The sequence below is a fragment of the Siniperca chuatsi genome, linkage group LG15 (assembly GCF_020085105.1).
Source record: "Siniperca chuatsi isolate FFG_IHB_CAS linkage group LG15, ASM2008510v1, whole genome shotgun sequence".
In the NCBI taxonomy this organism is placed as follows: Eukaryota; Metazoa; Chordata; class Actinopteri; order Centrarchiformes; family Sinipercidae; genus Siniperca; species Siniperca chuatsi.
Genome location: NC_058056.1, coordinates 26,899,814 through 26,921,805, shown reverse-complemented (window position 1 = coordinate 26,921,805; position 21,992 = coordinate 26,899,814). Strand labels below are relative to the sequence as shown.

Below are 21,992 nucleotides of genomic sequence, written 5' to 3'. Positions count from 1 at the left end.
AGTGTGGAGAAAGGTAAATCAACATTGGGATAAAGCAATAAAGGGGAGACATTTACACTCAATCCAAAACAGAGCAGATGTGTTAAGAAGTAGGGGAACAAAACGCAAAGAGCGAGTACCCTTTCCATCATAGGAAAACATCCAACAGGTCTTTGTGATCTATGCCATGAGGCTGAGGCAGTAGAGCATGTGTAAGTGCCGCCATCTCCAGGAATGCTCTCTGGGTCGGTGATCTCTCACATTGGCGGAAGGCAAAGACAGACGTGTCCCCTATTACAAGCTCACTTATAGTGATTTTATTGCACAGTACCAGCACTTAAAGATAAACTGGTGTGATTTTATTAGCAAAATCATTTTTTTTAACAAAATGAACGATTGTAAATACGGTGGGTTAATTAAATATAAATATGTAGGTGATGAGACGGTGTAGTCCCTCATTCGTCCAGGAGTGTTCTATCGTAGAAAAGGTTTCAGTCGTAGTCATCTGGACGCTGTTTTCAGAATCGAGACGTTTGGCTCCCATCCGGAAGTCATTCTCAATTGTGATTGTAATTGTAATTGAGAATGACTTCCGGATGGGAGCCGAAATGTCTCGATTCTGAAAACAGCGCCCAGATGACTACGACTGAAACCTTTTCTACGATATGTAGGTGATGGTGAAGGCACAGAAGTGTTCAAAACATTAAAGAGTAAAAACCTCCGATGGCTCATCTCTGTCGGCAGACTCCCTGTGAGAGCTGTGGTTTCATGGAGTTGTTATGTCACTACTAAAGTCTGTCCAGTGATCTATTGTAATGAAGACGAGACACAACAGCATCTCTTGATGGACTGCTACAGACCTCAAGAGGTCTGGACCATGTTGAAAGGACTCGGTCTCTCTTTTGATATAAATTACAACTCAGTCATGTATGGACTCCTAGACCACAAAATGCCTCCAAAACAAAAAGAACCGTTTCAGCTCGTCATCAGCATCGTCTGTGTAAAGATCTGGAAAACCAGATGTGCCGTGGTTTTAAATCAGACTGTCATTGACAGCAACATGGTGGTGAAACACGTGACTGACCTCCTGGAGGAGGAGAACTATGGATAAAAGACTTTAACTTCCCTGGAACACACTGGACTTTTAATATCTTATCTCTTTGTGCACTTTATCGCTTGGCCCTTCATATTAGCTAACACTTTTACCACTTTGTATTATGTTTAATATTTATGTATGAATTGTACTGAAGCATTTATGCTGTGTTTATGTTTTTGTAAACTTTGTATTTAACTTGTTGAAACTTAATAAAGATTAAAAAAAAAAAAAAAGTAGAGCATGTCCTCATATCATGCAGGAAATTTACACATTTAAGAAATGATGCAACCGCGAAAAATAGAGCGGGAAGAGGGCGACGTTAAAAGTCTATTAGAGTGTGGGAATGTGGAGACAGTGTGGAAATGGTTATTTAGTTTTATTTTAAGGATGGCTGGACTGGAAAGACGTATGTAAAATTAATGGACACTAAGGGAGAATAAAACCTGAAGGTGGCAGTAATGCAACATCGTGGATGCCAAGTTCATTAAAACCTCAAAGAAGAAGAAGGGAGGGCGCTAGAGGAAGAATTGTGAAATTTCCGACAGCACGAGAAGGCAACGGGGAAGGCGCGCTCCCCGGACTTGCTCCGTAGATCTGTCAGGACACTAACGTTACTCAGTTAGCGGGACACACGCAACGCACCCGGACGCTGTCGACCGAGAACCGACCCGTTCGGTCGATCCGTTATCGTCTTCTTGAAAACAACTTGTATCTGTATCTGACTAATACAACCCGCCGTCATAACTTGTTATAGTCTAAACGCGGTTCGGGGTTCACTTCTGATCAGCACTCTGCCATGATGCACGGGTTAGCTAGCTAACTTTATCCGGAGAGCTAGCGTTCATCATCCACTGTTTGGGAGGGAAAAGTAGCGGAGTCCGTGTTCCTTCTTTCAGCCGTGTGTGTGTGTGTGTGTGTGTGGGGGGCGAATAAACCGGAGTAACGTTAAACATGGAGAAAAGTAACCGTCTTGTTGAACTGTTCCACTATCTACAAGACCCCCAACATGTCGCCGGGTTTCAGCGCATTTGCGGGGTACGCGGGACGTTTTCGAGAACAGTCTGCGCTGGTAGTAACTTCACCGCCGCCGCCAGCAGCAGCAGCAAGGAAGCGGACCGGGCTCACTCGCACAACAACGGGGCTTGTCACCATCACATCGCCGGGGTAAATGAGGGTGAAAACTTGGCCGTCATCGGAGCCGGGGAAGGGGAGAAAGCACACACGACAGCGGGTGTTAGGAAGAGGATTACCGATTCTAACGTTGCGAAAAACCACGGGGAGGAAAGTGAAAATGCTCTCCGGAACGGGGCAGTGGGGTCCGCAGCGACCGCCGGGGGAGAAACGGTCGGCGTGGGCAGGAACGGTCGCAGCCTCGCCGGGGCCACCGCCGCGGGTCAGGGCGGCCACGGCGGGGCCAGGCCGGACGTTTCAGGGGCAACCGAGCCAGAGAAGAGCGAAACGGAGAAGGGCAGTGAAGTGGCGGGACCCCCTGTCAGCAGCAGGGTGAAACCCCAACGCAAAAACTCTCTAACCGGCGACACCGGGCAGGCGTTCCTGATCGAGAACCGCTTCTTCTATTACCTGTTCACTTTCGGAACCGAGCTGGGCAACGAGTTCTTCTACATCACTTTCTTCCCCTTCGTCATCTGGAACGTGGACGCCTTCGTCGGCAGGAGGCTGATCATGGTGTGGGTCTGGGTCATGTATCTGGGACAGTGCACCAAGGATGTGATCGGGTGGCCCCGGCCCGCTTCACCACCTGTGGTCAAAGTGGAGATGTTTTACAACTCGGAGTACGGCATGCCGTCCACACACGCCATGTCGGGCGCGGCCATCCCCTTCTCCCTGTTCTTCATGACCTACGGCCGGTGGGAGGTACAGTACATCCATCTTTAATGCTGTCAAAGTGTTAAATAAAAAAATATATTTATCTGAAATCCGAATTGCAGCACCAGGAGAGAAGGAGAAGTTGGCAGGAGCTACTTCCTCTTGATTTCCAAAAAGGAAAATAAAGTTCCTCTTGTGATGTTTCGCAACGTTAGCTTAGTTGTTCTTGAAAGAAAACTGCATCCCTGGGAGCTACACACACCTGCGGATGACATTTTACCTCCTTACAAGGGCTGTGCAACATGAAAACCAAAAGACCTTTGGCTGATATGTATCACTTAGGTATCACATGGCACCTTACCTATGTGATCTTCACCATATTGGACTTCATCTAAGAGAAATTTAACAAAATAATGCTGCATATTGTTCAATTATGCCACAAAATGGTGTATCACAATATTTGGTAACTCTGTTTAACAGATCTGTAGTTTCCCATTAACTTCTAAGGATGTTTCCTGGAAATAACTATATAATTTGATCCATTAAGGCTCCAGTCAAACCTTTAAAGCTATGGTAGGTAATGTATTTCAGAAGCATTTTTTGTTTATATTTGTTGAAATTCTCTTTACATCCCGACAGCAATCAATATATCAAACGCTCTGGAAAAAATCCGGTATCTGTCGCAGGAGTGTAATAAGCGAGAAACATCAAGCTCAAATCGCGGCTGCGGCAGCTAGCATTGGCACATCCGCTGACCTGCTACTGTTTGTGGCGTGTGTATATATATGCACAATGTGATTTAGCCAAGTAGGACATGTTCCTGGACCAGCATTGCAATCAACCAATCACAGCCCTCTGACATCATCAGTGTGCTGCTCTTGTGCACAAAATTCCTTTGTGCTTCTTCAGAGGTAAGTTTTCCAAATTTAAGTTAGTACAATTGAACAAAATCCTCAGTAAAATGGAAGAAAATCCTTAACTGTATGTCTTAATATTTAATCTTTATAGTCTAGTACCTGGAGCTGTAGCTATATGAGCTACTGCAGGGTTAGCGAGTTAGCTTGATAACGAGGCTATGCTAACACGTAAGCTTGCCAATAAGCTAGAATATTGTTCACTAAAATTAAAGGGTAAAGATGATATGTGAGCCCTAATTTTGCTTTGGTCAGCATAATTCATCATTAAAATGAACGGGAGCATTGTAGTTTTACCAGAAACAACTTATGATGTGAACTAATTTTGGTGGTGGCTAGTTGAACCATACTTAAACTGGCTAGTTGTGGCTAGTTGAACCATACTTAAACTGGCTAGTTGTGGCTAGTTGAACCATACTTAAACTGGCTAGTTGTGGCTAGTTGAACCATAAACTCATTTTTGCTCTTGTATAACTTTCTTTCTGTGTTTGTCCTGTCTGTCTCAACAGCACACTTGTTTGGGAGAGGCAGTAGTAAGAAGAACCTAATCATGTAAAGCTTGATCTTCATCATTCCAGCTGTTGTAAACTATGGATGATCAATTACAGATATGGGCCCCAAACCCTAAACATGTTTATATATATATATACTAGTTTGGGTGACCTCTACATTTCTCTGTGCATCACATAATTCAAAATCATGTACAATGGGATTTCTATCAGTGAATATATTTGAAAAATAAATCTGTTATTCAGTTAATACAGTCTTTAATGTCAGATGTTAGTTTATTTTACTTTCTTGCTTTTGTATTGGCTACAGAAGCTTGTAAGAATGCGAAGGATGAAGCCAGAACTTAGAAAAAAGTTAGAAAAAACTCCTGCTGTTGCTGCCGTTTCTTCTGTATGTGCTTCTGTATGTCCAGGCGTTTTTGAAACACTTTAGAAACTCATTAGTAGTATTATTCACCAACTCAGCAGATGCATATGGACATCAGCAAACATCAGCAAATGGGTGCTGGTTGACATGCAGAGTAAAACAAAACCAGTGCCAATAGAAAGTTATAGTCTTTTACACTAAAATAAAGTGTATAAAACTAAAAGTGAATACAACGTGACAGTGAAACCAACATTAAAAGAAGAGTCACACTTAAAACCAATAAGTGATGAAATTTTTTGAGTTGTGTGTGGGAGTCATGTATATTATGGATTATAATAAGGTTGAAAGTCTTTCTCTGTCGAGTTTAAACCAGTGATTTTAAAAACCTCAATTGATGTTTCTGTCTTCTGATCCAGAGGGATTACGTTAAAGACTTTGAGTCCAAAAAATGCCGAAGGCGGGTTCCCAGCTGCTCTGATGTGTTGTCATTGTGAGCAATGTAAGTCTCTGGATCTGAGGTCTCTACAAGAAACATATCTTGATGCCGTATCAACTGTCAAGCCTGACGAAAAGTGCATTACTTAAAAGGCAGATAAGATCTTAAAATATGTAAATGCAGACTAACTGTAGGCCAAAGCAGAGACTTCCCATATAACTGCTAGTTGAAACTGTAGCAGCAGCATGATTATGTACCACTTGTAGCTAGTAACCTTGGAGGACGCCTACTTGAAATTATTTCTAAAACCAGTTAACTGATTAGCCAGAGAAGCGCTAAATTGTAAATCACAGTTTTGATAGTTGCTTCACTTTCAGCACAGTTTACTTTATTTGAACAGAATGATCCTCCCAGTATCAGTACTGCTTTCCATGGAGTCATGGTCAGTTAACTGAAATCATGTAAAGAGTGAAGACATCTTTTCTGGTTCCAGCTTTTCACATTTGTTCCTTATTTCTCAATCACAGCACTGTAAATTCATACCCTCAGGATTTTTAGACTTTTGGCCAGAGTAAATAAGGAGTTTGAAAACATATAAGAATGGGTGCTCGATTAAAATAAGAGTAATTGGTCATGGAAAGTTGTTAGTTTGAGCCCTATATCAGTCAAAAATGAATGCAAATGCATCTCAGCAATTAGGGGAGTAACAATAAGTATTTTTTTACATTGTTCTTCATAAAGTTTTGTTATGTCATGAATGCTATTTAACTGAGATTCCAATTACAAAGTGCTTTACAAGGCAGACAAAAAGAACAAAGGATAGAATGCAATTCCACATTTCCACATATATAAAATCAATAAATAAAGATGATAAGAAAGCCTAATTACAACTTGATGACAGTGTTTGTTAGCCAGAGAAGTGGAATATGTTTAGTTCAAGATTTCCACAGGTTATAACTATTGTGAAGCGACAGAAAAGCTATTAAAAGAATAACACAATTGTTTGGAACGGAGTCTAATTATGTTCATCACTGAAGGAAACTTATGCTTTGTAGTCATAATTGTTTTCCTCCCTGTGTGTTGCCTATGTATGTAGAGAGAATGTGAGAATGTTTGGGCTTTTGATTCAGTCATTACATTTCTTAACTTTAGGGTCGTATGATTTTTTTTATTGACAATGCCTTTAAATACATTTTCTATGTAGGCTGTAATTATTTTCTAAATGACTTGCAAGGGCTAAAATCTGCCCAGTCTTTCTCATTCTCTACTCAATTGTAACGGTGGCATTGTTAAACAAATACAAAGTTATGATAGACGAACTTGACCACTGTGAAAAGTAGATTAATTGTTATTGTCCATCTTCATGGAAAAGTAGGGGGATCTCTTTTGCTTCAACTTCATCGGCGATCAAGAACGCATTCGCGATTTCTTCAGCCATAGCTATCCGAACATGGTCTGCAAACTGCAGGTAGCCTACAGATGGATCTAACAGGATGTAAATATTTCTGTGACTTCCTGTATTCTTTGAAGGCTGCTGGAAATTGTCCGCCTGATCTCGTCCTATTTCCAGGCGAGGCGCAGTCTTTGGGGGGAGGCCTGAAGGGAGGGGGTGGGATTTTTTCGATTGGATACTTTCAAGATCTCTCTGTTTGTTGCTGTCTACCCTAGCTTTAAAGGGCTGGTGTGTAGGATTTAGTGGCATCTAGCAGTGAAGTTGCAGATTGCGTGTAGGAGAAACTACAGTGGCCGCGAAACTCGCGAAAAACGTGAAAGGCCCTATCTAGAGCCAGCGTTTGTTTTGTCTGTTCTGGGCTACTATAGAAACATGGCGGTGCAACATGGCGACCTCTGTGGAAGGGGACCCGCTCCCTCTGTAGATAAAAAAACGGCTTATTCTAAGGTAATGAAAACATACCTATAAATATTATATTCCGTTTCTGCCAATAGCTCCTCCTAAGTGTTAGTGGACCTTTAAGTTAATATGAGTTCATCATTTATTAAGATAAATTTTATACTCTATGTATGTTGAATTTTATACTTGTCTGCAGACAAAGCTGATCTCCTGTGCACTGAGTAAAATACTGTATAAGGGCTGTCACTCACTTATTTTAATTATTATTTATTCTATCAGTTATTTTTTTCAATTAATTAATAATCATTGTGTACAAAATATCAGAAAATAGTGAAAAATGTCCATCACAATGAACCTGAGCCAAAGATGACGCCCTCAAATGTCAAACATAATTTTTGATGATGAATTTTGTCGATCAACTAATTCATTAATCAACTCATCATTTCAGCTCTAGACTGACTAGTTTATGTTAGCAATTAATTGGAAATAGTTAATTGGAAGTGTACCAACGAACACTGTCTCTATCGGCCCTATAATGGGTACCAAATTACATAGTTATCCAGGAAACTTCCAAGGAAGTTATTAGGAAAACTTTAGGGAGTTACGGACCTCTAAAATAAAACGTTACCCCATATTTAAAAGGGATACTACCACAGTAAAACCACAAAGATAGACAATAAACAATGACGCAATTATGTATGCGATAAACCTATATGGTCTGTAATATGAGCCTGCTGATTGAGGGTTTTTTCCAGACTTGGTGTCCATATGTACACATTGTTGCACAGAATCAGCCAAAACCCACTTGGCTCTCACTGCCTTGCTCAAGGACACAGTGACATTGGCTGATTTGGGGTCAAACCTGGCTTCTACTAGTATGCATGGCTCATGTAATCATCTACCCCTCCTGCAGCCATACTACAACAACACAAGCAAACATGTGCATAGTGCCAACTCTTGATACAGGATCACTGAGACTTTGGCCTCTGAAGTCAGTCTTCTGAAGCAGCGTCATTACCAATTAATGTGCGGTTGGCCCAGTAGATACAGTGACAGATGCCTGGGCAGCTGTACAGCTGTATGAGCACATTTGTTGACTACTTCAGTGAAATCAAGCTCATTGTGGACACAACAAGACTTATGGTGTGTTCAAACCAAACGCGAAGCGCAATGAAGCAAGTATGCATCCACACTAGGGCTGAAATGATTCCTTGACATTACTAAAAGTCATATAATCCATATAATTACATACAGCGCACTGTGTTTTGCACGGATGATTATTACTATTATTACGTCTTTGGTGTGATTTGACAGCGCAGATTACAAAGAGGAGGAAGAAAGAAAATAGCGAGGGGCGCAGAGAAGAGAAGTGTCCATGACAACTCTGTACAGTGTGTATTGTAAAACCGACAAGGTATATGAAGGCTACGTTAATTATGGCTATGTAATGGCTAGTTACATAAATCAATGTGGTGGCTAGTTATGATGTCCCTAAGTTATTAACCAGAGAAAATAAAATGCTGCGGTCAATTTGTGAAAGCCTGAGCTTCATTCGTGTTATTTATTATTGTGATAGTCACAGTTCCTGTCCACTCTGTTTGCCTCCTACAAATACCACAAAGAAGACAGTAAAGGCTTACGTTATGCCTGAGTTGTAGTTCAGAACATGTTTTCTTTAAAACCCAGAATGTAATATGGCACTTAAATGCACTAAATGGGTTTAGTTTGACAGATAATATTATTGTATGCAATTTAAGCAATAAAAATGTAGATTTTTCTAAAAATGAAACCAATTAGTTGTTCATTTTAAGAGACCTGTCCTATTTTCTCTTTTAAATATTTACTATTGCTCTTTAATAAAGCAACAGTATTTCTTATCCAATTAATCGATGGAATCGATAGCTGCAGCCCTAGTCCGCGTGAGTTGAAAATGTTTCAACTTGAGCAAAAAATTTGTGTGATGCTGTGTAAGGGACAAACTCAGTGTCGCCATCTGTGGGCACCCAGAGCTCTACTATTCGATGGCTTTACTGCCTTCGAATAGTAGATGACAGAACACATAGGAGAGAGCTTGGAGAAAAGTGATCGAAACCACAGGACTACATGGTAAGTTCTGAGAATATGTATCTGTTACTTGATTCCAGCTATCTTTGAACCATGTTAGCACTACAGTTAGCTGCCTTCCCCAGTACTCCCATTGGCTGTTAAGGGTATATAGGGAATATTCGTGATATTTGCGGAATACTCCAAAAACACTTGTATTTGCGTATTTATGTATTTCCGCCAGTGACGTGAGGCGAAAAGTCGCTTCATGTTTGGTCTGAACAAACCTTAACAGTCTACAGCCAACTGACAGTCCCGTGGCGCTTTAATGCTCATTGCACAGCAGAAAAGAACGTCTTGATGGATAAAAAAATGCAGAGGCCAGATCAACAGAAAATCCTGCAACAATTTTGATAATCAGTTAAGTTCATTTGTTCAAGCTTCTCAAACGTAAATATTTGCTGGTTTTCTTAGTTTTCTATAAAAAATAAACTGAATATCTTTGTTTTGGACTTCTGGTTGGACAAAACAAGCAATTTAAATATGTCAACTTGGGCTTTGGGTAATTTTGATTAACTGCGAAAATAGGCGGCAGATTAATCGATTATGAAAATATTTTGTCAGCCTCAGTTTTGCTTTAACTCAACTGTACTTTTAGCTAAATGGTAACTTGTTACCATGCCAACATGCGTGTTAACATGCTAACACCTATTGGATGTTTACATGGTGACATTTAGCATGTAACAATAAGTAATGATTAGCTTGCTAACATGTGTGGCTACAACTTTGGTCACTGGGTGTCTCTTGATGACAGCTCATTTTCTACCGTCCGTCGCATCGGACCAGCATCGTTAAAGTTCTTAAAAACTAATTGAAGTGTCCCCAAATCATTGGAATAACATGCCTGCAGGAATTTTGTTTTAACAAGCCATTCTCTGTTGTTCTTTCCTTCATCTCCTCCTATTCACTCAGGAGAAACAACAATCCATTATGTCCAGTCTGCTAAAGCCAACAGAAAGTCAGTGTAGTCCACTTCCATTGTCTTACTGTGCATCCACACAGTGAGCAACATGATCAACAAACTGCAGGAAGTCCATTTGACTTTCATAGAACTGAGAGACAAGTAAAACTCAACCAGTATGTGGATGCCTATCCTGCTTTTATGGCAGATTTCTGCTCTTTGTTGTAGAGCTGAAGCAACATGTCAGTTTATCGATTAGTCCACTGACAGAAAATTAATCAGCAAGTATTTTCATTCGAGTCATTTTTCTAGCAAGAAGGCCAAACATTTGTTGGTTTCAGCCTCTAAAATGCGTGTTTGCTGCTTTTTTCAATTTTATCATTGTAAATGCAATATATTTGATAAAATACAAAGTTTTAACTATTTTCCGACATTTTATAGACAAAACAATTGATTTTAATGACTCATTGTGTCCCAACGGCGTAGGAAATACTAATCCTAACCACGTTTTGAGTATTGTACATTCACACTGGTGAAATGACAAAAATGTTGTGTATTTAAATGTGGACAGTGGTACAACAGCTCCAGCAATGTTACAACATTTTCCTTGCTGATTTGAAGATTCGTCCGTAACTATTATCTGCAGTTGTAGGCCAGTATTGCTCAAGGAGACTGCATTGATTACCACGTCTTGTTAAGCAGCTGCTGTTGTTGTTATTGTTGCTGTAGCTGCTTTCCTGTGTTTCAGTACAATCCCCATAATGTCCTATGATATTATGTTCTCCAAGAAGCTGCTTGATGATCAACAGTCATTACTTTTGTGTGGGTGGAGGGGAAGCCCAGAATTTTGAAAAGATTGCGTGGGATCCCTGTATTGTGTTGCTTGAATCACAGTAAACAAGAGCAGAGTTGAGACTGATTTACGACACTCTGCCTCCCCATCTGTCTGCCAGAGCATGAGATATGAGAGCCGACCCCTGAGCTTCGAGTGTGGGACTCGAAGATAAGACTGATTTAGTATCTGTAGCGCTCTCATTTCTCCTCACAGGCACAATGGGTCATTCTGTTCATGTCTTGTCAAACACTTTGACCAAAACAACGTCTGTTAAAATACAAACTGCTGACCTGCTTTTGTGGAACACCACCTAACACTCTCACTTTTTTAACCTCACATTTATTTTGGTCTCAAATGTCATTCTTTAACTTTGCCCAAAGTGGGATTTAAAAAGTCTTAAATTCACTGTCCTGATACCTGCAATGAACACTGACAAAACTGCACCTCATTTCTGACCTTTCTCAAGACTTATATAGGATATATATCCTCCTTTTAAGCTGTCTGCCTTCACTGCACCTCCGACTTTAAGCCATTATTATCCTCCCAAGTACCAATACAGATTATTGATTAGATTTTGGCTTATGGTCCAGCCCAGGTGGTCTTGGACAACACGTCCACACATCAGATCGTAGTTTGTACTGGATATTCCCTGTCTGGATCCAGGATCAATTGATAGTGTAAAGAAGTAATTGTAGACATAATTTATTACCTCAAAAAAGGAATTGTAAAGGTGCCATGTTCAGTTCAAAATGTCCAAATTAACTTGAGAGATAACTCTTCTGACCAGAGGAGGATGTCATAGCCTTCAAACAGAAGGCAGGGTTTGTCCTTCACATCCTTTGCTGCTTGCCGTAGCCACTCTGTGAGCTTTCCTGCCGAATCTCTGCCTCAGCCGACTTGTATGAGCAAAACGGGAGTGTTTGGATTTGGATGGGTCACAAGCAGACGGTCCTCCTCCCATCCCACCGCTTTCTTCCAGCTCAGACTAACTAGAGCCAGATGTCTCTCTGTGGAAGATACTGGTAAGAGTGAAATAAGGGAGGCGATGAGGGACAGAACAGAGCAGTTCAAGGAGAGGAAAATAGGAGAGAGAAGGCAAAATGGAGAGAGGAAGTAGAGGAAAAGATTACACTAGATAGTAGATGAGAGGAGATTAGACAAGACGAGACTAGAGGGCAAGAGATGGAGAAAGGATAGAGGAGAGAAGTGGTTATGGGCAAGGAGAGAGGAGGGCATTAATACAGAAAAGTGATGGGGAGGAAGAAGGATAAAAGAGGACAAAATAGACTAAAGGGCAAAGAGAGGGAGAGGATGAGAGGTGGAAAAGGAAAATAGACTGAGGGCGTGAAAGGAGGAGCTGAGGATGATAGAAAGATGTAAAGGAGATACAAGAATATAAGAGCTGCTCGACTGAAAAATCAGACCAGAAAAATAAGGCATCACTGCCTGGTTTTAGCACATTGTGTGATGTAAAGTTTCATTACGTTGTACAGTGGAGCAGAACACATTATGGTAAACAGGCTTTGTGTGAGACTTCCTCCCTCGAGCAGGAACATTAGGCGGGAACAGTACAGCTTTTCCTGCAAGCATGAATGAGTTTAACAGTATAGCATAAATAGAGGACTTTTACTTGTAACAGAGTAAATTTCTACATTGTGGTATTTCTACATTTACTTAAGTAACGGATTTGAATACTTCTTTCCACCACTGTGCTCAACACACAAAGGTACAAATTAAAACCTCAGAGACAAAAAGTTTCCTAAAACATCAGTGACTGAGCTCTCCATCCACAAAATGCTGGAACATTTAATGTATTTCTGTATTTTTTCTTTGGTTTCTTATTGGCTAAATTATTATAGACTCGTCGTTTTGGTACACGAGCGTAATGTGTGCAGTTTTGAAGGAAATCTGGGTATTGAAGTTCACATTTTTAAAAATGTTTTTTTTTCTCTTGTTGACATTTGGAGCTGCAAATGTGTGAAGTTGTCGTTTCTGGTTACCAAATAAAACACATCGTTACAAGTAATTAGGTGAGGGCTCTGTGTTTTTCTGCGGTATTATCGAATTCTAACAAAAGGATATTGACAACTTTGGTTTGTGCGTACCCACAAGCCCGACTAGTTTACATCTGGGCAGTGTTTAAAGTCAAACAGCACGCCCTGAGAGCAGTGTGGTTTGGGTGTGTGTATGTATGTACAGTATATGTCATGTGAGGGAGCACAGAGCAAACCCTACACTGAGGCTAACAGTCAATAGGCAGTGTGCAGAGAACCACAAGCCACACAAAAAAAACACCATGTCCATAAAACTTTGCATGAGGCAACCGCCGCCGCACCACCATGGTTACAGGCGCGAGGCCAGAGCGAGCATGCAAACACGCCAGTGGGGCCCGGTGACACATGCTGTGTTTGCACACGGACAGAGGACGCTGTTTGGACAACATCTTCACAGATGGTTTCCTCAGTCCCCAGCTCCCTTCTCTCCCCTCAGACCTGATGCTACTTTTTCCCCAAACACAGCGTTGGTCTGAGCATGTCGGCCGGCAGCGTCTGACCCGACTTCACAGCTAATTCACACACATAAAGACGCCTGTTTCTCAACCAAAACCTCCCTCTGCACTGACCTCATTTTTGAAAGAGTTCTCAGTCTATAATTGACACTTTAAAGTGAAGCCTGGTGGTTAGAGAGACACCTGTAGGAGAGTCTCACAGGAGTTTATCTGACTGTGGTGTCTGCTGTAACCAGACACATATTTTATGCAGCAGCTTGTGATCAACCGTTGTGTTTTGCCATTTAGTAAGACGCTTCTGCCTGTCGACTCTCTTCGTTTAGCGTGTTAGCATGCTGGCATTTTCCAGTTAGTACTAAACACAAAGTACAGCTGAGGCTGATGTGTGCTCATGAACCAAAGTATAGGACGAATTGAAATTTAGACCTGATGATGCACTGGAGTGGAACGTGCATATGTATACCAAATTTCACGGCAATCCATCAAATTGTCGAGACATTTCACTCCTAACCACAAATGTCAACCTCATGGTGGCACTAAAGGAAAAATCAGAGGATCACCAAAGTCATTAATTGTCTTTGGTTTTACCACACAGCATAAATTAAAAACAAAACTTAGATGCAGTTATGACAGATGATTAAAAATACAGAGACTTGTTACTTGAGCCTTCTCAGAGCCTGCATACTGTAGGAAAACATGAACAATAGCACAAAAGTACCAATGTACCAAACTCTAGCACAGGTTTTGATAACTTTTTAAATTGGGCGAAAAGTCTGGATAAATTATTTGTCAGTAAAATATATTTATTTACTTTTCCATTAAGCACAAGCTGTGAAATCAGCACATGCCTTTGGATAAATGCAGGTACATTTTAACTGTGGTTAGTTTGTGTACGTCACCAACCACTACTTTCAGATAAGCAGCCATTATCTGAAACAAAGGTTATCTCTGTGTTATAGAAATACATTTATCGAGTAAAACACCAACAGGCTGGAGTTCAGCAGCCACCGCTGGCAGTACGCACAAAACAGCTTTCTATCTTTTTATTCATCAGGCTAATGCAAGTTGCAAAAAGGCCCATATACGTCATTGTTACGGCCATGTTTCAGTTTGCTGCATATTTTAATTCAGTCACCTTGAAACACTGACTGCAGGAAGAAGTCTAACATTGTTGCAGCAACAGTTCAACAAGTAGATAACATGTCAAAGTACACATTACAGGCTGACACACTTACTACAAGGACAGCAGGGTTCGTGAAGTGCAAATGGAGAGGTTTAAAGTGATATGTATCTTTAATACAATGCCTGCAGTGTAGCTGAGACATTAGTTTCTTTGTGTCCTCCTGCACACCTCAGCAGTACAGCTCAAGATCTAGATGTATCATTTATAAATCACTGCTGATGCCTTAAAAATGTGACAAAAACATTTTGTGGAGAAAATGTTAAGATGATGCCCCAGAGTAGACAATAATATACAAGACTATATTAGTGTTTATTGTGATAAAACAACAAAAAAGTTGTCAGTTCTCTTGAAAGATTTGTCCCACAGTGATATCTGTCATATTTCATGATATATTATAGGATTGTATTATTGGCCATCTTAAAATCCATTTGACACAGTGATTATGAACGTTTTAACTTTTAACTTTTTTGTTTGAATATTTAGAAACAGCTCAATATTGAAATGTTGTATTATTACATTTTGCTAATATTTTTCACCTCTAGTTGCACTATAAAATGTGTTTTGTGTAAGGTCGTGACATGAGCCAGCTCCCTAACAGATATACTGTACATGTGATGAAGTCTTAAATCTTCACCTTATTTGTAGCTAACAGCTGTTAGTAGTGTCACATGCAAACTCCCTGGAAATCACTGCGAAGTGAGGCTGCACCATAAAACAGTGCGTTATCTCTGGTTAATGAGCATCCAGCACCATCAAACAGCTCTGATGCGTCACTTTGCTCCCTGAAGGCTGGAGGTGTGGGAGTCGCAGTGATGGTGTGGGGGGAATTTGTCGTGTAACTCTGGTCTGTGAGAGGAAATCTGAGCTATCTCGACAACAGTAAAGACACACAATGAAGAGAACAAAAGGCTTTTAGCAAGTGTGCAAACCTCAGCAGCTCATCTGTCGTCTCTTTGTCCCTCATTTTATTTTTTCTCTTTCTTTCAATCTTTCTGGCTTCGTTCACACTGCATGTTTAATCCTGAATTGCTGCTCATAACCAACTAAGAGCTGTAACGATTATTTAATAGATCGATTAGTCAATTGACTGAAAATTAATACTAATAGGCAACTTTTTTGATAATTGATGAACGTGATTCCTGAAGTTGATTGTTGTTTCAGCCTCTCAGCTGTTTTATGTGATAATAAACCGAGTATTTTTGGGTTTTGGACTGCTGGTCGTAAAAACACAAGACACTTGAAGACGTCATCTTGTGCTTAAGGGAATTGTGATTGCCAAATTCACTGTAGATAAAAGTTTTGTTTTGTGACTATAATCCTAAATCCTACAGAGACTTCAAAGCAAGGATGTCAATATAAGGTTAGAAAATTAATATTGCAATTGCTTACTTTCTGATATAGTCGATGACATTCTACGTAGCTTGTTTTGTAGGATGGTAATGCTTTATGTAGAGCTCTTCATACTCTCTACCTTGTGCAAACTATGTGCGGTTGTTCATTCAAGATGCTGTTTGATGTTATCATGCTCGAGTCCTGTCAAGCCCAGCACCTTTTATTCCCAACCTGCAGAAGTTGGACTAGAGCTGCAGTGATAAGTCAATTAATCTATACACGATTGACAACAAAAAGGAAAAAGAATCAATTATCAACTACTTTGATAATCAATGATTCGTTTGAGTAATTTTTTAAGCAAAAATGCCAAACATTCTCTGGTTCCAGTTTCTCAAATGTGACGATGTTCTGCTTTTCTTTGTCTTGATGATACGATGGTAAACTGAATAGGTTTGTATTTTGGACTGTTGATCGGACAAAACGTAATTTAAAAATGTCACCTTAAGCTTTCAATCAAACTTTATTTGTATAGCTCCTTTCATACAGGATAGTGCAGTTCAAAGTGCTTCACAGATGACTGACGGGACGATAAGACAGAAGTGTAGACAGTAATAGAGCGAAATAAAATAGATTAAAAGATAGAACAAAGATAAAAATGATGCGATTAAAAGCAATAATAATAGAGTTAGATAAAAGCTAGACTGAAAACTGGATAAACAACAAAATAAAAACAAGTAAAATCGATAAGAGGGAGAAAAACAATAATAATAAAATAACTGATAAATTAAAATTTTTACAATAAAATAAGAGAATAAAATCAAGTAAATAATGTCTACAAACCAATCTTAATCAAAGCCTGGCTGAAGAGGTAGGTTTTAAGTTTAAGCTTTGGGGAAATTATGACATTAGGCATTTTCCCTACTCGGACAAAATTATGAATCGATTCATTGAGAGAGAAAAAATCAGCAAATTGATCTATGGTGAAAACAGTCACTAGTTAAAGCCAACAATCAGACAAGCTGCAGACAGCTGAATGACATAAAATGCACTGACAAATCCCAAGTTGAGTGTTCAGTTACACATCACATGTAGGTCTCATGGCTCTGGATCTGATTTACGCCATGTATTCATGTGACCCATATCAAAACTGAAGGACTGTGACTCAGTGCAGCTTTTTGCAGTTTATGCTGATTAGAAAGGAAATAATCTGAGTCACATGAGGAGAAAAAGAATCTGACTTTGGACACTTTAAGCTGCAGTGTGAACCCAGCCTTTCCTCCCCTCCCTCTTCCCCCTGCCACAGGCCAAGTGCATCTGATAAGGAAACAGCAGAATTGCTGAAATATTTATGAGGTCCTTTGAGTCCGGTACGCATTAGCAGATTATCATATCCACTACATCACTGCAACATTTTATCAAGACTCGTTACAAACTGTACATTGAACAAAGGGAGCCGAATTATCCGCAGAGGTCTCCTCCTCTCCAAAACAAACAGACCCGGTGAATAAAACCGGTAAAAACACTGAATAAAGCAGTTTCACGTTAAAAATCTGTTCGGACCTAGGACGCTGCGAGCCGAGATTTGATTGAAGATTGAAGATTTATTTGCCTCGAGACATTTTAAAACACCACTTAGGGCTCCAATAACTGCATTTTTCATAATTATAAGTTAATTAAAAAGAAATCAGTATATATTTATCCATATTGTATTTTGTCCTGGTTTTTATTACCTCTGTCACTTCATCAAAGATGTTTCTTGTAATTGTGTTGTATCTTGTGTTGACAATTGTCTCCTTTCACCTCCACAGTACCCGTTCACACTGGGCCTCAGCTTGGCTCTCTGCTGGTGTCTGCTGGTCTGTGTTAGCCGAATCTACATGGGAATGCACTCTATCCTGGTAAGTCCACACACACACACACACACACACACACACAGACATGTTTGTTTCACTATCCCCGTGGCGGACAGTCATTGACATAATGCTTTCCCTAGCACCTTACCCTAACCTTGACAGATGGTGTCAGCCTTGCCACCCGCTGATATGTGGGAAACAGTGTGTGTGTGTGTGTGTGTGTGTGTGTGTGTGTGTGTGTGTGTGAGCAAAACAATCACCTGTGTAACTGTAGAAGGACAACACACAGAACAACTACACATATTTACAACACAAGTCTTTAGTGTGGGAAAAACTGGAATTGTGTAGAAAATAATTTGATCATTTTCCTGGCTAGTTTTTTTTTAGTTACAGTAAAGTTTTCCAAACTTTACTCTAATAATAAACATACAACTGTGCATTTTCTGTGGCCTCAGAGTAGGGCTGTCACTTTTTCAAAAAGTCATGTTTGAGTAAATTCAAAGTAACATGTTATTCTTTTGAATAACTTTCTGATTCTGAGATGCAGTGAGCTGTCACATTACCATGTGTGTCCATCCGCCAGTGGTCAGAGAGAGTGTCCTACCCTTCGGTATAGTCTTTATATTTTCCTGTGTGTGTGGTGTCATACAGCCGCACTATGATGCGGTCAGATGAGGTCGTACAGTCGACGTTGCTCCGCTTGTTTCTGGTGCCTCCGCTGCCTCACCTGGGTGGCAAGCTAGCAGGTAAGTCCTCAGATGTGTTGCGGTTGTAGAGTAAGGCAAATGCTTTTTACGAACAGGGCAAACGGCCTATTCTTTGTTGGTAATTTTGAGTGTAGCACCCAAAATACTCCCACACACTGTTTCTCTGATGCTTCAGTGTTGTGATAATCCGATTAGCTCGGCTTTGCTCACTAGCGTCCTCCATTTTTATTTATTAGCTTAGTGTACTGATCGGTCAATAGGTCAAACTGATAGTGAATTTGCACTCTGTTCCAGTCATTGTACATATTGTGATAGTTGAGCATTGAAGTTCTCTTTTGACCTTGGGATCAGTACATATGTCAAGATTATCTCAACCCAACGTCCACTTAGTTGCTTTTTCAGAACTTTCAGCCAAATATCACAGTCAGTGATTGAGCGTCATCATTCAAAACTGGAAAAAAAAGCTGATTTATTTTTGCAGTTTTGTTGCAGTCTGCATTGAGATGCAGTTAACCAAATCATAGTGGTTACTGTAGTGTCTGATAAGTTGTTAATCACATAAAAATATTCTAAGTTGACCTTAGAGATCCACTCCAGACAGGTTTTATGACATAAAAAATACTCTTCTTTGAACAATAATTTGTGTCTGATATGGTTTTTCCACACAAACAGGTGAATAACTTCAATATGCAAATTCTAAAGTTAAACTGCTGGACACAAAATGTCTCCTACTTCACTGAAAAGTCCATTCTCAGTGTATGTACACTGGAGGCTTCAAGTTTCCACTTCACACTTGGTAAGTTGCATACTGGACCGTGATTGGCTCCAAACTAGTTGTGATGTCATAAAATCCTGCTCGTGTTAAACTTGGATTTAAGGTGAGCAAAGACAAACTTTCCCTCTTCAGCAGATTAAAGTGAAAACAGATATACAAACATTACATAATCGTTCTGCACAGTGAAGCTCAATCATTCAAGTGAAGGAACAATAAACTGTCAGTCTTTGTTGTGTTATTTGTATGGTGCGATTATCAGGGAGGGTGTGAAACAGGAAACCTTTCCACCCATTGATTTTAAGCAGGAGGTGGAATCTGATCTTAAGCCTCCAAACAATGGTTTCCCTGTGTTTAGAAAAGAAAAAACTACCCAAGTTTACCAACATCTGCCAGGTGTCCGCTACTCGTTTACAGCCAGCAGAGATTGTTATTATATGAGGAATGTGGCTGAGATGATGAACCTCTGTACACCACTGTGCAGTTTATCAGCTGTTCCCTGAAATAACTGCGTAGTTTAATTTTCTGAGTGCATTTTCAGTGCAGGCATTTTAATCTGCACACAGAACAAAGTCCATTCAGGCTGAAACCTTCCCAATGCTTTTTTAAATGTACAAAGATGACAAAGGAACCAATTCGTAGTTTAATTATAATACAAGCTGTTTTCTTTTCTAGATGTTTTGCTGTTTTCCAGGGGTCACAATGTCTCAGCATTTAGTTTCAAGCATTTTGGACTTCTATCTTCTCTTTCTTTTGGGTTTTGAGCCAAGCCTCTCCAGCTTCTACCTGTACTACCTGTACCACAACATGCTCAGGCCTGTATCTGTCAATGCTCAGTGCAGATGTATGTGGTTAAAACAGTTAATCTCACATTTCTTAGTGGAAAACTATTGAGGCATATTCATTCCTGCAAAAACTTGCTCCTGTACCTCTCCTTCTGTCGCTTTCAGCAGGTATTTCTACCTCCGGAGCTGCAGAGTCTGGACCTGTGGTTGTGGGCCACTTACTGCCCCCGTGTTCCTGCTCGACAACTGCTGCTACAGTTGTTGTCGTTGGCTCTGTTACTAATACTGTCATTATTATTCCTAGAGCTGTCATTCCTATTATTATTAATTTATTAATATTAATACTACAATTACATTTCTACTATTTAAAAAAATAAATACTAATTCTAGGTGGTATTTGCATTGTATTCTGCCTCTTATAGGAAGTTTTTTCTTGTCACTGTCGCCAAATGCTTGCTCATGGTGGGATTTGTTGGGTCTCTGTAAATAATATTATAAAGAATACAGATTAGCAGATTGCTTTGCAGACAGCAGGGCTTTGACTCAATGAGATCACTGCTTTACAATGCAGGTACAGTCATGGAAAACATAATCTAACACCACTGAGTGCCCTACAGCATTTCAGTGTTTCTCAAAGTCTGGGTTGCGACCCGTTCATGGGTTGTGAGAGACTCTGAATGGGTTGCCAAGACATCACTAATAACGAAAAGCAATGGATAGAACAACTTTTTCTGTAGAAAATAAATTGGATTCCCTTTACCTGAAAGACAGTGCTTCAGTCCACATTAAAGAGCCTACATGTAAAACCCCTAATCAAGCATAGTGAGTGAGATTTGAACCATGGACAGCATCTGCAAAGCACAACCACAGCATAACATTTAGGAAAATATTTTCCTGAAACTAGAAACTGCTTCATTGAAACGACTACATTAATGAAGAAACTGCAGTGAATCACAGAAGACGATATCTCTCGAGTAAAACCGCTTCACTGCAATTCTCCCACTGCCCTCAAATTAAAGTGGTATTTGAGGGTGAAAGTTCATTCTTTGACTTGTGATTTGTAGTTTGACAAATATTCTTAACTTAAGGTCTAATTACTAGCTTTTTCCAGAGCTTTCAACCACACCTCACAGTCCTGATGAGATGCACTTGGACCTTGAGTTACAATTGTTTAGTCAATCTTGGACTTGGGGGTTGGGTGATATGACACTTTTCCAGAAAATGTACTATATCATGATATATATTGATATTGGGATATAAAAGTACATACTTATACTGTCATAGAGGATTTAATCTGCATTATCCACTCCTACTGGTACTTTATCTATTTTTTTAGGTGTAGTAAAATAATTTATTGTCATAGCCAGAGTAAACCATTTAGAAAACACGTTTATTGGAGAAACTTTGTTAAGCACTGTAGTTTTTAGTATAGGTAGCATTTGTAGTCCCAGTGGGAATCAAACCCCTGATCCTGACAGTGTTGGTGCTGTGTACAGGTAATCAAGCCTCAAACCATGTGTTTCTGTCTGTCTGTGTTAGTGCCAGATGCAGTCACTGGTGGGATTTTATCCCAGAATTTAGTTCTGTTTTATTATAAATTGTAAATATTATGCACTCTGTAAATGAAAAGTAATCAGATCAAAATATTGGATTAATGAAAAATTCTGCAGACCCCATGCAGTTCCTCCTCGGACCCCTGGATGGTCATAGACCTGGGTTAAAGACCCTTAATTCAGATTATTTTTGGCTCATAAGTTATTTTTCTGACCTTAATCTTCTGGCAAATAATTCAAACACTCAACACAGCTGTGTGTGTGGGTTCTTCTGTCCACGTGCTGGTCACATTAACCCTCATATGGGGTAATTTCATTAACTGGTGATGTCAGTCCTGGTGCACTGTTGGGGTTGGGCTGTCTGTCGCCGTGGCAACAGTCTCCGTGGTCTCGGCTGTGATGGATGGCGGTGTGGGAGCAGCAGACATTACGGTACGCTGGCCGTCCTCCCAGACAAACTTTAGAAGGTAATCCCACAT

At 40.1% G+C, this 21,992-nt stretch overlaps 1 protein-coding gene and 1 long non-coding RNA gene across 2 annotated transcripts in view; both read left to right on the top strand.

Moving 5' to 3' along the window:
- The first annotated feature begins 1,603 nt into the window (after nucleotides 1-1,603).
- Nucleotides 1,604-21,992, top strand: part of sgpp1b (sphingosine-1-phosphate phosphatase 1b) — a 36,376-nt gene continuing 15,987 nt past the window's right edge. Inside the window, exons 1-2 of the mRNA XM_044165969.1 lie at nucleotides 1,604-2,950; nucleotides 17,652-17,741. Coding sequence (XP_044021904.1) covers nucleotides 2,027-2,950; nucleotides 17,652-17,741 — 1,014 coding nt within the window. The 5' untranslated portion in view covers nucleotides 1,604-2,026. The remainder of the gene's footprint in view (nucleotides 2,951-17,651; nucleotides 17,742-21,992) is intronic.
- Nucleotides 2,957-6,127, top strand: LOC122861494. The gene is made up of 2 exons (XR_006374496.1): nucleotides 2,957-3,813; nucleotides 4,326-6,127. It is a non-coding gene; the product is annotated as an uncharacterized LOC122861494 (long non-coding RNA).